The sequence below is a fragment of the Argiope bruennichi genome, chromosome X2 (assembly GCF_947563725.1).
Source record: "Argiope bruennichi chromosome X2, qqArgBrue1.1, whole genome shotgun sequence".
NCBI classification, from domain to species: Eukaryota; Metazoa; Arthropoda; class Arachnida; order Araneae; family Araneidae; genus Argiope; species Argiope bruennichi.
Window position 1 is genome coordinate 30445848 of NC_079163.1, and position 15453 is coordinate 30461300.

General features: G+C 30.3%; 1 protein-coding gene across 2 annotated transcripts in view; it reads left to right on the forward strand.

Annotated features, from left to right (window-relative positions):
* The window catches only part of LOC129960800 (polycomb group RING finger protein 5-A-like), a 157682-nt gene that overhangs the window by 126473 nt on the left and 15756 nt on the right, over nt 1-15453 (forward strand). For both annotated transcript variants that reach the window (XM_056074452.1, XM_056074453.1), the window contains 2 exons: nt 2872-2956; nt 13077-13141. In XM_056074452.1, coding sequence (XP_055930427.1) covers nt 2872-2956; nt 13077-13141 — 150 coding nt within the window. The remainder of the gene's footprint in view (nt 1-2871; nt 2957-13076; nt 13142-15453) is intronic.

Sequence of the window (15453 nt, forward strand, 5' to 3'; positions counted from 1 at the left end):
AAATAATGAGGTTTGATTTTAGCAATTATTGTTATATATAGATACATTCTGTCCCAAAAATTTATAGACTTTAGTAAAATATACGTTTTAGCAAAACAGCAAAATGTACAAACACCAATCACAAATATGTTTATTCAAACTATATGCGACTTGCATTCAACGAAATATTTAGAAAAAATAGTAATTTTTATTTCAATTATATAACGAAATGGAAACATCATTTTACGCAAAAGTTTATAGAATATGATATTTTAGCCAAACATGCTCGATACAATGTTCTTAATAATTTAAAATCTTTCCGTTTTTCAATATGATATCACATACACGTTTTTTCTACTACATAATTAAGGTTTTTAATATATCTGGTCCCAAGTTGTACCATGCACTTTCAATAACTTCATCAAGGCTGAATAAAATTGCCCTCCATTCTCAGATACATTCTAGAGCATAATGTCCCACATATTCTCAACTTTAAATCAGGACTCGTCGGTGGCTATTCAAAAGCAATAACATTTTTTGAGTTCAAATAATTTTTCGTAGCATTGGAGCTATGGATGTGGGCATTATCATGCCAATATTCCCAATTTCCTTCTCCTGCGCTTTCTGCAAATAGCATAAGATGATTTTCTAATATGTTTCTATGTAATTAGTAGAATTCTGTGGGCCATCTAAAAAGACTAAACCTACTTGACCGTCGAAACCGAAAGTCGCCTACACCATCATTGATCCTTCACCACTTTGCCTACTGAAAAAGCTCCTGGGGTCTTTTCTTAAATCAGGCCAATATTTTATATTTCTGTCAGGTCCATTGAGGTTCCATTTATCAATGAAAAAGACAACCATCCATTTATCATCATACTACAAGGTGTCCTACAAGGTATGCAGCATTTATTTTTTACAGATTCGGATAGAACACGTCATGACGAGTATTTTGATGTGCAACATGTGGGATCCCCGAATATAGTGTCATAGTCTAGTTAAGGTGTGAAGCTTGTGTCATGAAAATTACAAGAAATGAGAAAGAAAAAAAAACAGTGAAAATCAATGTTTATTGAGAACTGTCAATGCACCAGATTTTTGAAATGCCAGCCGTTCGAACAAATGACATGGTGAAGTCTGGAGTGGAAGTTAGCAACTGCTTTCTGCAAAAAATCTGTTCTAATTTCCTTGCCCTCGGTTTTAATTGCTGCTCTCAAGTTATCCATTGTTGAGGACTGTGTGAGATACACTGTGTCTTTCAGACGTCCCCATAGAAAAAAAAGTTCCAAGGGCTAATATCCGGTGAGTAAGGTGGTCACTCTATATCATTGCCTGTTCTAGTAATGTAATCCAACCCAATTAGTCTACCTTGAAAATGTTTAGCTAAGGAATCGCAGTTTCGCTGAGTCCGGTGTAGTTTTGCACCATTTTACATAAACCAATAATCGCTTATCTTGTTTGTGCCATGCAAGAATGGGATGACACCTTCATTCAACAAGTCAAAATAAGCTTCACTGATGACAGTTTCGATGAAAAAAACTGGACGAATGACTTCTTTGGCAGATAACGCACATCAAACTGTAAGCCTAAGTGAGTTTAGTGGCCGGACTATCGCATGATGAAGATTTTCAGTGGCTCAGAACTTACAGATCTGTTTGTTAACATATCCTTAGAGGTGGAAATGCTCCTCGTCACTGAACCAAAAATAAATTTCGACTCATTGAACCTTATTAATCATCGTGCCTGCAAAATAAACCTCCTTAAGCCATCCAAATCGGTCAATGATAATTGATTTGAATTTTGTAAGGGAACAGAGTCGCATAAGAATATGATATTTACTTGCAAACGCGCATTTCCTCTCATTGTTTGCCTCAAATTTCCATAGTCACCTAGGGGAGCTTCCATGATGTGCAGTCGTCTTATGCATCGTAATTTGGAATACAAACTATCGAGTTCGTAACTAACGTTCTTCTTGTAATTAGACTTATGACGCTATATTCGGGGACCCCATATCTTATACATCAAAATATTCGCCTTGACATGTTCTATCCGAATCTGTAAATATTAGACGCTGCACACCTTGCGAAACACCCTGTAGATATGATTACGAGCCCATTGTAATCTCTTACTAATGGAAACTTTGAGAGTAGTAACCTATGATTCATTTGTGCGTGGATCATAAAACCAAATTCTATAATTCATCCATGAGCAGTGGACATTTGCAATCTGGAAGTCCTAATAATTTCATGAACCTACGATTTCTGATTTGAAACCATTCTTTGTATCCATCTATCACTGCAAATATCTTTCACACGTGGTCTTCTTAAACGAAATTTTGGCACATATAATGCCTTACAAGTTAATACAAGAGAAATCACACTTTTGGAAAGATTTAAAAATTTGACATTACTTTTACAGTCTTACCGAGTAATTTCAGATTCAGAATTTTACTCATTTCTTCAATACAAAGCTGCGAAGTTTTAGGCATCATGAAAATCAGGATAAACGACCGTTTTATTTTTCTTGCAACATTTTTATTAGGCACCGAATCGGTGTCATAATTACCGATAGCATATTTGCTTAAAAATGCGTTTTTTGTCTGTGAACTTTTGGGAAAGGTTATTTCTGTTTATTCTATGATTTAAAAATTGGCAATAAATAAACGGGGTAAAATTGCTTTTTTTTCAATATAATTGGCATAGCAAATCTATATAGTAAATTGCATCGAAATACATTATATACAACAAAAAATGTAGACAAAATACAAGGTTCTATAAACTTTGAGACAGAGTGTACTTGTTATAGAAAATATTTTATTTTAAAACTATTTACCTATTTATAAATAATAATATCTTTAATTAAAATCTAAACTAATTTATATTTCTTTTGCAGTTTGCAAATACTGTTTCTACACGTATTTCAGAATTGCATTCCGGTGCCCTAGATGTGGTGAAACGGTGGAAGAACGTCATGAAAAGTAAAAAAAAATTTATTGGAACTTGATAATCGCAAGTGTGTTTATTCCTTTTATGTACAGGTGCGGAAAAAATCAAAGGGAGAAACCTCCTTGAAACTTTCTCGTATATTCTCCTATAAAGGTCCTATTCCCCTTCCTCCATATAATTCCTTGGTGAAGCATTGGTGAATGATAGTTCAACATATAAATCTTTGACGTCAATCTATTATTTTAATCCAATCTGTTGTGAGAATTTGTATTTTGAATGCCATTTTGATGGCCGATTGGCATCAAAATGTGTCCCAAAACTACATTGTAATCATAACAAATCGAATTTCATTGATTTAAGTCATAGCTTTTACGCATTATTGCATTTACATGCGTATGAAAATACAGACCGACAGACGTTCAATCATTCGAAGGATTTAGTTCAATACTTGATGAGTATCTATATTTTAAATGTTAAACGTGTATGCCAAATTTTATCTACCCAGCTATTTGCGTTTTTTAGCTATCGAATTCGCTTGTACTCAAACAGTTGGATGGACAGACATCCTATGAACGGATTTCGTTTCAAAATTCGATAAAAACCCACAAATTTAGTCGTTATTCCATATAAGGAATTTCGCCTGTCTGGTTTAAAGCGTTTTTGTGTTATTGTGTTCACAGACAGACAAATAGAGATAATGCCAAAAATGTGTTTTTCGGATTCCAAGAGGTCTGACACATGAAGATTCGTCAAAATCTGGAGTTAGAATTTTTTGACAATTAAAATATTTCCTACATACTTCGTATATGAGAAAGAGAAAAAGAAACCACACATCCTTATTCTCACGTCGTTCGTCATAGAAATATGAATCGTTTAAAAGGATTTAGCGTACTCTTAAAGATTTTAGAGTTCAGGATTTCATAAAAGAGCGACTATATATTGAAATAAGAACAAACTTCAAAATTTCCAATAGTAACACCCAAGTTTCTCATAAATTTTTAAACTATATCAAGTTATCCATGGAAACCGTTTCATTAGTTTAGGTCTGTTCGTTCAAAAATTAGGAACAAACAAAATTTTGTCTTTCTAATCTTAAAATAAAATGTTGAACTTTTATTCATATCTTAACAAATAATAATAATAATTGACCTAAACTCTTTTTGTTATGAAAATATAAGGTATTTTACACATTTTGTGCACATATTTATTATTAAAATGTAATTTTTAATATAATCAAAATTAGAAGGTAAGTTTTTAAAAATTTTAAAAGGCACCCCACTTATATTTGGACTTAAATCGAAGGACAAGACCATTTTATGAGGGCGTGTAAAATTTCAGCTCATTCCTACGAGTAGTTTTGAGTTACATTAAATTTTCAATATTGCTCATAAATTGATGCATTTAGAGGCGCGTTCACAAATTTCAATATGTTAATAACTTTATGTTTGGCATTTAAATGCTACTGTTTAGTATAGTTATATTAACCTCTCGTTTTAAAGCAACTCTAGGGCTATTTTGGGACAGACCTCGTAATTTTAAATCGCGGTCAGGTGAGGTTTAAATGCTACTGATCATGTAATCCTTGAAACAAATATACCACTGCGTTGTAATGTAAGAATATATATATATATATATATATAAAAACTTCGTAGTTGGCAAAAAATATGAAAGCAAGGTAAAAGAAAAAGACTTTTTGACTCTTTTGCCTTAATATTTTACTATCAGTCTCGATTTTCAAATATTTAGAATAATCTATGTCTCTTTGGAGTACTATACTTTTTACTTGTCGGTTCATATGAGTTCAATAGAATATAAAAAATTGCTGAAAATGAGAATTTTATTTCCCAATAAATATTTTATAGGAATTAACTATTTAATTTTACACACATTCTGTGGAATTATTTCTCTTAATAGTTAATGCATAATAAACTCTATATTCTCTAATATCAAAAAAGGTAATTTGTGTTTACCTGGATATATTTATTTATGTTTAAATTCCCATTATCTCTTACATAAATTTTAAATTTCATTGATTAAATCTGCCTTAACTAAAATTATTATATCATTGTGCATAATCACAAACAGAATTTTAAAAATTCAGGCATCAAAACAGAATTTGATAACACATTTATTATTAATATTTTGGATGCCGAATATATTTTACATTTATTTCCTAAACATCTGAAAACGAAGAAGAAACAATTTCAATCCTTAACGATGCATTGATTAACATTTTAATCCACTACTATTTTTGTCAATATAAAATTACGCTTTTTTCTTAAAATTTAAATTAAAGCAAGCAAGAAGCTGATCAAAAAACAATACATTTTTACAAAACATACGTAAAAACAAAAAAGAATACATTTAAAAAAATACTTATTAAAAAGATGTTCTTATAACCTTTTTAAAGAATTTCAAATTTAAAAACGAATACAAAATTTAAATCTATATCTGTTCTCAAACTTTTAAGAATAATTATGTTGCTTTTAGTAATTTACGTTTAGATATATTCTGATTTGTAATTCTTTTTTATTGATTTTATTATTCCATTTAATAAAACTGCTTGATAAATGCTGGATTATTCTTTGCCAATTTAATTAAACTAACCTTGTTACATTTAAACAAATAAGTTTTAATATAAATTTTCAATTATTTAACTAGTTTTTTCTTAAAAGCAACCAATGGAATAATTGTTCTTGTAATTATATATAATACTTATCATATAGTTTTCTTTGGTAAACTGTTCACCTGAATTAATGCTTTGTTCACCTGAATTAATGCTTTCAAAATGGTTCAGTTAAATATTTTTCGTAACTTGTATCTTAATAGCTTCTTCAACAAGACATTTCTCAGCTCCAAATTTTGATAGTCATATAACGGATACCATTATAGAAGCCTTACGCCATTTTGTTCATTGTGTTATGCATCTCGCCAATTTTCAGTCAGCTCTCGTAAAATTTCAACTTTGAATAAAATGGATGGAAGTGATTGAACTTCGATTAGTACAAAAAAATTTTGTTGAAACCAAGCATGTTTTTTGAAAAATAAGAGTACAAAAATATAAACGTTCGGCATTGAAGTTTTATTTGCAATGCAGAATAAATTCCATAATTTAAGCAATATTTTAAAGAATTATTCAATAAAAAATTCTCTGATTCATCCTACAATTCAGTGATAAATATGCTTAAAAAATCAAACTTTTATACAAACCTTTGGTTTTAAAGAATCATAAGATTCTGCGAAATATTCTTCACACTTCAGCTTTTAAATAAATAAAAGTTTCTATCTTTTGAAATCAAATCTGGCCAAATTATAAAGTTTTGAAAATAACAATTTTAGAACAATCAACATTTTCATAATTTTTGGCCAATCAGCCTTGGGAAAATTCCGGGCTCTGATTGGCCTATCTTTTTTGAGATGGCAGATAGAGAGCTCTAAAATCTTGCGTTTTTATAAAATAGTAAAATTCAAATATTCATGACTCGATCAGTTTTAGTCACAATAAAGAGGATCTTTCTTTTCATTTAAAACTATTAATCTTTGGCTATCGACTAGTTCATTGGAAATATTGGTTATATTTAATTTTCTGTAATATATTTTTTTAATTTCTGTAGAAATAAGCTCATGCTCATTATATTAATTCTATTATTTTCGTTGTCTCTTACATACGCTTTGTTTACTGCGTATATGAGCCTTTCTCATGAAGGTCAGTCACATGATACCATGACGCAATTAAAAACTTAAATGTAAAGTTCATCTGACTTATAAAGATCCCAATATTGTAATTTCATTTTTTATACACCTTTTAAAATACACAGATGGTAAACAGAAATCGTGTTCTTTAGTTTTCAATAATGGAAAAAATCACACTGTCAGATATTTGATGAAACAATGAAAACGATTTGAGCTTCAGGGATGTAATCCATTGTTGGATGTCATCCATTGTCCATGGAGCAATGGATGTAATCCATTGTTGGAAATTAGGCAAAATAAATGTCTTTAAAAAATTGTCAAAATTCAAAAAAAAAAAATTTCATAATTATTAAATTTGTATTTTTTAAAAGACGATTTCTTTTATATTTTAAAACGGTGCATAATTCATTTTGGTGTAGTAATATTTTCGAAAGCAATCATGGGAAAGCAAAAAATTCAGCTTCATTTTTAATTCATTCAAATTCTAATTAAAATTTCAAAAAACTCGCTCCGATATGCACATTCCCAAACTCCGAAGCATACACGGGAAAAATTTTGTAACTGTAGGTCAGATGGCGGTCTGGTCTGTAAAGTGCCAACACACGCGCACGCGCAAACATTCATCTTTATTATTAGTACAGATATATAATAATTATAATATTCTTATGTTAACCCTTTCTAAGGCCATGGGATGTATGCTTCCCACCAAATTCATCAATCTTTGTATGGAATTATGTAATTTTGTGTAAGTTCTGACAAATTTTTCAATCAGACGGAAACTTAGAGGCTTCATTCCCTTATCTCACACAAAATGGTGTGTCTTGATTTGTTACTTATTTATTAATTAACCATATTAATTAATTAATCAAAAGAAATTTATCTAATAAACTAAATGAGTCTCTTTTCTTAGGCCAATCACAATCCTAAAAATATTTTAATATATCATGACTAGAAAAAAATAGCCCTTTAAAGGGTTAAATATAATTATTCTTATAATTATATATAATTATTCTAATAATTATAATTTCTTTCACATATCTATTCATTTAATAAGCACCAAAATATGTGATAAATAATATCTTTAAAAAATGCTAAAATAACGGAAAATAAAAATATGAGTGAACATCTTGAGTGATGTTCAGTTATTTACTTTTCGCGTCTGCAACAAGCATATATCCTGTATACATAACTTTATAAAATAAAATCTTTCGCAAACAAAAGGCATTTATATATAACACTAAGTTGTCGGTTAATCATGGAAGAAAACTGATTTACATTTATCAGAGAATTAAATGCACTATTTTTTTTTTCTTTTTTGGCATTACTGTAGAATAAAATGGTGTATCATTTCATGTCTATTTATGAGCAGTAAGTGGTGATGATAGCAATAGCATATGCTGATAAAAAAATGCAAGAATAAAAAACAAAAAGATATAAAAATGTGCTCATTTTTTTTCTTCCTCTCTATCAGCAAGATATTAATGTTTACTCTAAAATTAATATCTATTTTGAACAATAAAAATATATTTAATTTTATTTCTATTTTTCATACAACAAAATTTTCTACTTTTGGGGCTATTAGCGTAATGATGATTCAAAATGAGGTACAATTTTTTAAAAAAAAACTTTATATGCTCTTGAATTATTTCTTAGCAAAAAACAATCAGAATTCTTTGAAAAATTTTCAATGTGAATATTTTGTCATGAATGAAATAGCAATCAATTTTAATAGGTTGATTGTAACTTTACGGTGGTTTTTAAATTATCACAAAATTGAGAAAAAAAATAATATTACCGACATCCAGAGAATATCTACCAGTATCTGCCAAGTAACGAACGTTTCGGAGGTATATTTTTTGACGAGGCAAGTAACACGATATACAGGGTGTTTATAAAGTCCCGGACCCATTTTGATGTTTAATAACTCATAAAATAATAAAGATAGATTTAAATTAATAACATAAATGGTTAAATAGACTCAAAAAGTTTCATGACCCTTGTCAATGAACTTCCACGTGTGCCCACTTCGTCGCACGGAGAATATCAAGTCGATAGTCAATTTCACGCCAGGTAGCGACAAGCATGTCGGCATCCACAGAGCCATTTGCACACATTATGGCGATTAACAATGCCAGAAACATGAAATGATGCTTCATCGGAGAACATTATGCTCTTCAGAAAATCAGCAGCATCTTCTATCCTCCTTAGCATATCTGTTGCAAAGGCCATCCTCCTAGGCCTATCGTTCGGTTCCAAAACTTGAACAATTTGAACTTTGTATGCATGCAGTCTTAATTTTTTCTTAATAACCTTGTACACCGTCGAAATTGGCATATCCAATTCTGTTCCCGCTGATCTCACAGATATTCTAGGATTGTGTAAAAATGTCTCTCTGACACGCTCAACATCAAAATCACTTGTGCAAGGACGTCTGGAACGTTTCTTATCTTCGATACTTCCAATTTCTAGAAAATTCTTTTTCCACCGCAAGATGCTGTTTTTGGATGGAGGATCATTTTGGTAGATTCTTCTGAAATGTCTCTGTGCTTGCACTATCGATTTCATTTCTATGAACCACCATAAAATCTGTGCTTTCTCTTGTGGTGTATGCATTCTCCTTAATATCCGCTCGAATAAAACATCACATACAAAAGTACTACATAGAACAAACACATCAAAAGTAAACATAATATTGCAATAGTTGCCAAAAACAAAAGAGAGAAAAATGCAATTAATAAGCAGACAATATTTAGAAAAGTACAGATATTTAGACTGGAAAATGAAATTATCTGAAATTAACCACATGTGCAGACGATATTTACAAAAGTAAAAATATTCAAACCTGAAAAGGAAAATATATGAGTTATTCCATCAATAAATGCCATAAGTTTGTTTATATCTTTATTATTTTACGAGTTATTAAACATCAAAATGGGTCCGGGACTTTATAAACACCCTGTATTGTTTATCGGTTCACTGAATAAATAGAAAAATTGCTGTTTTCACTGGAAAATTTCCATTATATATAACTTACCTTGATAGGTATAGGTAATAATAATTCTATTCTGTATAGGCATGATAAAATCTGAATAAAATGTGCGGTTCGTCACAGCTAAAATATTTTGCACGCTGAATGACAATATCTTGCATAGTTGACTATTCATTGAAGAAGAGAAGAAAAGTTAGCGCTTGCATAGTTGACTATTCATTGAAGAAGAGAAGAAAAGTTAGCGCTTGCATAGTTGACTATTCATTGAAGAAGAGAAGAAAAGTTAGCGCTTGCATAGTTGACTATTCATTGAAGAAGAGAAGAAAAGTTAGCGCTTGCATAGTTGACTATTCATTGAAGAAGAGAAGAAAAGTTAGCGCTTGCATAGTTGACTATTCATTGAAGAAGAGAAGAAAAGTTAGCGCTTGCATAGTTGACTATTCATTGAAGAAGAGAAGAAAAGTTAGCGCTTGCATAGTTGACTATTCATTGAAGAAGAGAAGAAAAGTTAGCGCTTGCATAGTTGACTATTCATTGAAGAAGAGAAGAAAAGTTAGCGCTTGCATAGTTGACTATTCATTGAAGAAGAGAAGAAAAGTTAGCGCTTGCATAGTTGACTATTCATTGAAGAAGAGAAGAAAAGTTAGCGCTTGCATAGTTGACTATTCATTGAAGAAGAGAAGAAAAGTTAGCGCTTGCATAGTTGACTATTCATTGAAGAAGAGAAGAAAAGTTAGCGCTTGCATAGTTGACTATTCATTGAAGAAGAGAAGAAAAGTTAGCGCTTGCATAGTTGACTATTCATTGAAGAAGAGAAGAAAAGTTAGCGCTTGCATAGTTGACTATTCATTGAAGAAGAGAAGAAAAGTTAGCGCTTGCATAGTTGACTATTCATTGAAGAAGAGAAGAAAAGTTAGCGCTTGCATAGTTGACTATTCATTGAAGAAGAGAAGAAAAGTTAGCGCTTGCATAGTTGACTATTCATTGAAGAAGAGAAGAAAAGTTAGCGCTTGCATAGTTGACTATTCATTGAAGAAGAGAAGAAAAGTTAGCGCTTGCATAGTTGACTATTCATTGAAGAAGAGAAGAAAAGTTAGCGCTTGCATAGTTGACTATTCATTGAAGAAGAGAAGAAAAGTTAGCGCTTGCACTAAGTATTTTCGATTTAATTTCACTCATATTGATTAACATCGTTAATAATAATTTTATCTTTTTGATATGTATGCGGTTAACTCCGAATGATATGTGCCGTTTGCCGTTACTGTTTATCTTTTGTCAATTGTCAGTTTCAAAATAATGTTGAATCATAGAAACGTATGAAGTGATTTATTTATGAATTTTATTGTGTTCAAAATAAAGGTCAATAATTGTACTGTGCCTAAAACCATCGCTCGAGTGCAAGCAATAAGTTGGCAAAGTTTTATAGCAATCGGATGAACCGTATACAGCGCATAAAATACGAACAAACAAAAGTTCATTTTTATATATTATATAATCTACTTTTCAATTAATTTTTTAGTCATTTCCATTTTCTTTGTTATTATCTTTTCATGTATACATTTATAGAAATAACGTAAGAGTCCTATGTGTGAATTTGCTATTGATGTTTTTAAAAAATCATTAGCAATACGATATAATTAAGGATTTTTTTTAATAAAGATTTAAGAAAAGATAAAGATGGTGCTCAAAGTAACATTATTTATTACTTCGAATTCCTTCTTTTGAATATTTTTTTTTCACTATATGTTTTACTCAAACTAAAAGTATTTATACAAATTCGAAAACTAGTAGAAAATTTAGAATCTACTTGCAAATAAAAATTGTGAAGCTTGAATCAGTCAAGAAAATTCATTTGGTGAGAAGTACCCTTACAGCATTAATGGCTCGTGAAACCAAATTTAATGCTTATTTTAAAGATCAGAGTAATCGATTTGACCCTATAACTTAGGTCGATTATTTAGCTTTTTTCGAAAAAAATATGGACTATTTTTTATTGATATCTATGTGCAGCTCTTGTGAATAAATTCAAATGCTTTTGTAACAAAACGCATGCATTTTTGGCGCCACTGCAAATACATCCTTTCAAATTCTAAAAAGTAATTAAGAAATAATAATTATAACGAGAAATAATATTAAAAATAATTAGACACAGTTTCTATTTGCATTGACAGTAAGATAAATAATGAAAGTGTGTTAAAAATTTCTAGGAAATTTATCCACAAATTTGGATTACATTCAAGGCGAATTATACCAATTTTTTTAAAAATAATCTTAATTAAACTTTATTTTCCATAATCTGCATATAGTATAGAAGTAGAAAATTAGATATTGTCTCTTTTATTATGTAATTAAAAAAGCATTTATTATATCATTAAAAAGCATATTCTGTTGGCCACATGATGTCATGGACCAATCAAGAGCGCCGCAATTAACTTCCAGTGGAAATACGTCATTTTTCCACTGGAGGATTTCAAAGAAAATAAAACGAACCAACTGTCTTTGATAGTTTTGAAAAACAAATGTAAGTTTATTTCTATTAACTTTTGGGAATGCTTTTATTTTAGAGTAGTTTCAAACTATTAGGTCAGTGTAGTAGCAATGATAATGTGTAGACAGATAGAATGAAAATCAAAAGTAGAATTTAGAGTAGATTTCTAGATTGTTGCTTATGGGTAATAAAAACTATGATTGTTTGAAAATTTATAAACATTGGATTATGAAATTCAATACGAATATATTGATAAGCATTCGCATTTTTCAGAATTTATAACAGCGTAATAGTTTTCAAATCGTCTAGAACTTTATCACTATTTGGGCATCGACAGAACTTCTAAATAGTGCTCAGATGGAACTTCACTGTTAAATTAAAATTGGAGTAGCTCTTTTTAATGCGGCGGAAAACCTATAACTATGGTTCTTTTTATCTGAGCATTCCGCTAGGATCACTATGGTCTGGTAACCCAGAATAATTGTTTGATGCTTCTAACTCTTTTGTGTAATTATGTATTTAAAGAATGAACATGAGCCAGGATAGAATCTGTGATCTTGTGGTTCGCAGCCGAGTAACAAAACCACAAGACAAAAGCGATTGCTCGTGTTTCGTAGTTGTTATCTGGCTTATAAGCTTTTCACCACAAACAATTATTAAAAAAGTTAAACAATGTTACATTATGAAGAATGTTAAAATTCTTTATTATACTCTATATATGTTTATTAGTTCAAAATAGAACTTCTTTTAATTTCAATATTATAATTAAATTTTGCGAGTATCTTCTTATCGATACCCTATGATCAATGCATCTTTTTCGCAACATTTTCATAGCTTGAATTTAAATATTTTTTTATTATTATGTCATTTAAACTTGTCTTATATTGAGCTCTAATTAATTTAAATTCCAGTGTGGTAAGTATACTTGATTAATCGATGCGTTGCTGGTCTTTTATTATAATCTTTTCAATTTATATTTCAGTCATTACGATGAACTTCTCAGTGATTTCGTCGATAATATGCTCCCCACCCCTCCACTGGAAGAAGGTAACTTTCAGAGCGAATTTTTGTATTTATACCTCCATTAAGCTGCTTGTAACTAACCTATTGTAATACTCCTATAAAAACTTCATTCTTTTAACGTTTCTCTTATAATTTTTCTCTTAAGTTAAATTACTTATTTCCTATTAGCTATTCTCATTTTATAGGAAATTCTTCTCAAAACTGTTTCCTGCATTCAAATGGGCATTATGAAATAAATAACTCACCATGAGTTAACTAACGATAGTATGCAAAAGAAGTGTAGCTAAAAGGAAGCATTGTATTTTTACTATCCATTTTAAATGTTAATTTCGATTGATTTCGAAAGAAATTGTTTTACACCTTTACGTATTCATTACAATTTTGGGGACAAATTCATTCTCCTCCAATAACTCTCCTCTGACTCCATAAGAAATGACCATGTGAACGAAAACGCTTTAAAACATAAGAAAGCATTAGTTAAAATATATCTAGTACATTTAGAGACTCCTTTCCTGCAGTTCAGGTGACCCCGTTTAGTTCAGTAACTTGAATTTGTAAGGGAATAGGCATGTTGAAATTCTAATGACTAAAATAAACTAAAATGCTGTTCAAATGAGAACAGCATTTGTGATATAATATTATTAACAATCAAAAATAAGAATGGTAATATTGCGACAATCAAAAATAAGAATGACAATATCACTACAATCAAAAATAAGAATGGTAATATTGTTACAATCAAAAATAAGAATGGCAATATTACTACAATCAAAAATAAGAATGGTAATTTTGACAAAAATGTATTAATTTGGTAAAAACTATTGAATGAATGAAAATAGAAAACTATTTTCAATTCCTTTTATGTACTAATATGGAGCCAAAGGAATTAACATAAAAGTGTTCAACATGAAATATCTGTTTATACAGGGTAAGGGCTCAACAAGCGTAATTCGTTCCTGGATCTTGCTCTTAATGTGAAACACACGTTAAGGGGAACATTTTTCATAGGGATGTAAAATAGAGCAATGCGTTCCATTCCGAAAATATACTTAAACAAATTTATATTGATGCAGTTTGTTATTTCTAATGCATCTGCGTTTTTTAAGAAGAAAATTGACTGAGGTCTTTTTTCTTTGGCTAGATTTCAAAATTTGGTGAAAATGAGAAATAGCAATATCATTCATTGAATTTGTAGCGCACATAATTACTCTCTTGTTAGGTTGATGCTTCCCAATGTGCGATACAATCATTTTCTATGCTTTCAGATTTTTTCTTTATTTCTCTGTAAATTTGTTGCTCTGTTGAGTATACTATTTCTTTTTCTCCTAACCAAATCTCTTTTGCTGTGACAGAGAATACAACTCTATGAGTTCTTTGGTATTTTTGGCTATGTTCTTCCACCAACACAACGATGTTGTTGCTACCTGCCTCTAATCCTATAACCTTGGCCAAAGACACTTTTTTTTTTCTCCACGGGCATTTCACCAGTCCTCTCGGAATCGCGTTCGACAATGCTATCCGGCCAAATAATTTCCCGTGTAGATACAAGGGTTCTCTTCAAACAAGCGTTCAACATACTGAAACAGGCTAACCCTGCTTGTGAACGTCACGGTGTCTCTTCACCATCCGTTCTGTTAAACATCATTCGTTAAGCGGGTCACTTTTTTACATTTTGTTTTGATCGTTAAACGAATAGCTCATTAGGCTATATGTTCGTTAAGCGAGATTTGACTGTACTTGTAGTCGTTCACTCTAAATTTCTGAGGAATTCACTTGCATAGTTTTATTTAATGTCCTTTAGCTTATCTCACTTGTTTAATCGATAATAAGTTTTATTCAAAAAATAATTTCAAACTCATAAAAACATCGTTCTGTATCTGAAAAATAAAATGTTAAATTTATTAATGTTCTGTCATTAAGAAAATTTTTATATTAGTAATAATTTATTTGTTATCTAAGTAGAAGTTAGGAACAGTGAATTTCTAACTTTTGCTTAGTCCTAGACTCTGTCCAAAATTGAAGCTTTATTTGATAGAATAGCATCACGTAGAAAAATACTGATTATTCTGTGCATGAAATAAATTTTCAATAAGCTGTCTTCTTTGGAATCTATTTTATATTAACTACCAAGTTTCATCTTTTTAACGAAATAACTGACGCAACATTCTTTTTTCTTACAGAAATCTGCAATTTTCTTGAAATATAGCTCTAGGAGCAACCTTTATATAAATTATACTAAAAAATGCTTATTATAATCATATCTTTCACTTTCAAGGAAGAATTAATTATTTCTTAATTTTGTGAAGAATGTTGATTACTGAAATTGGGATTGTTTT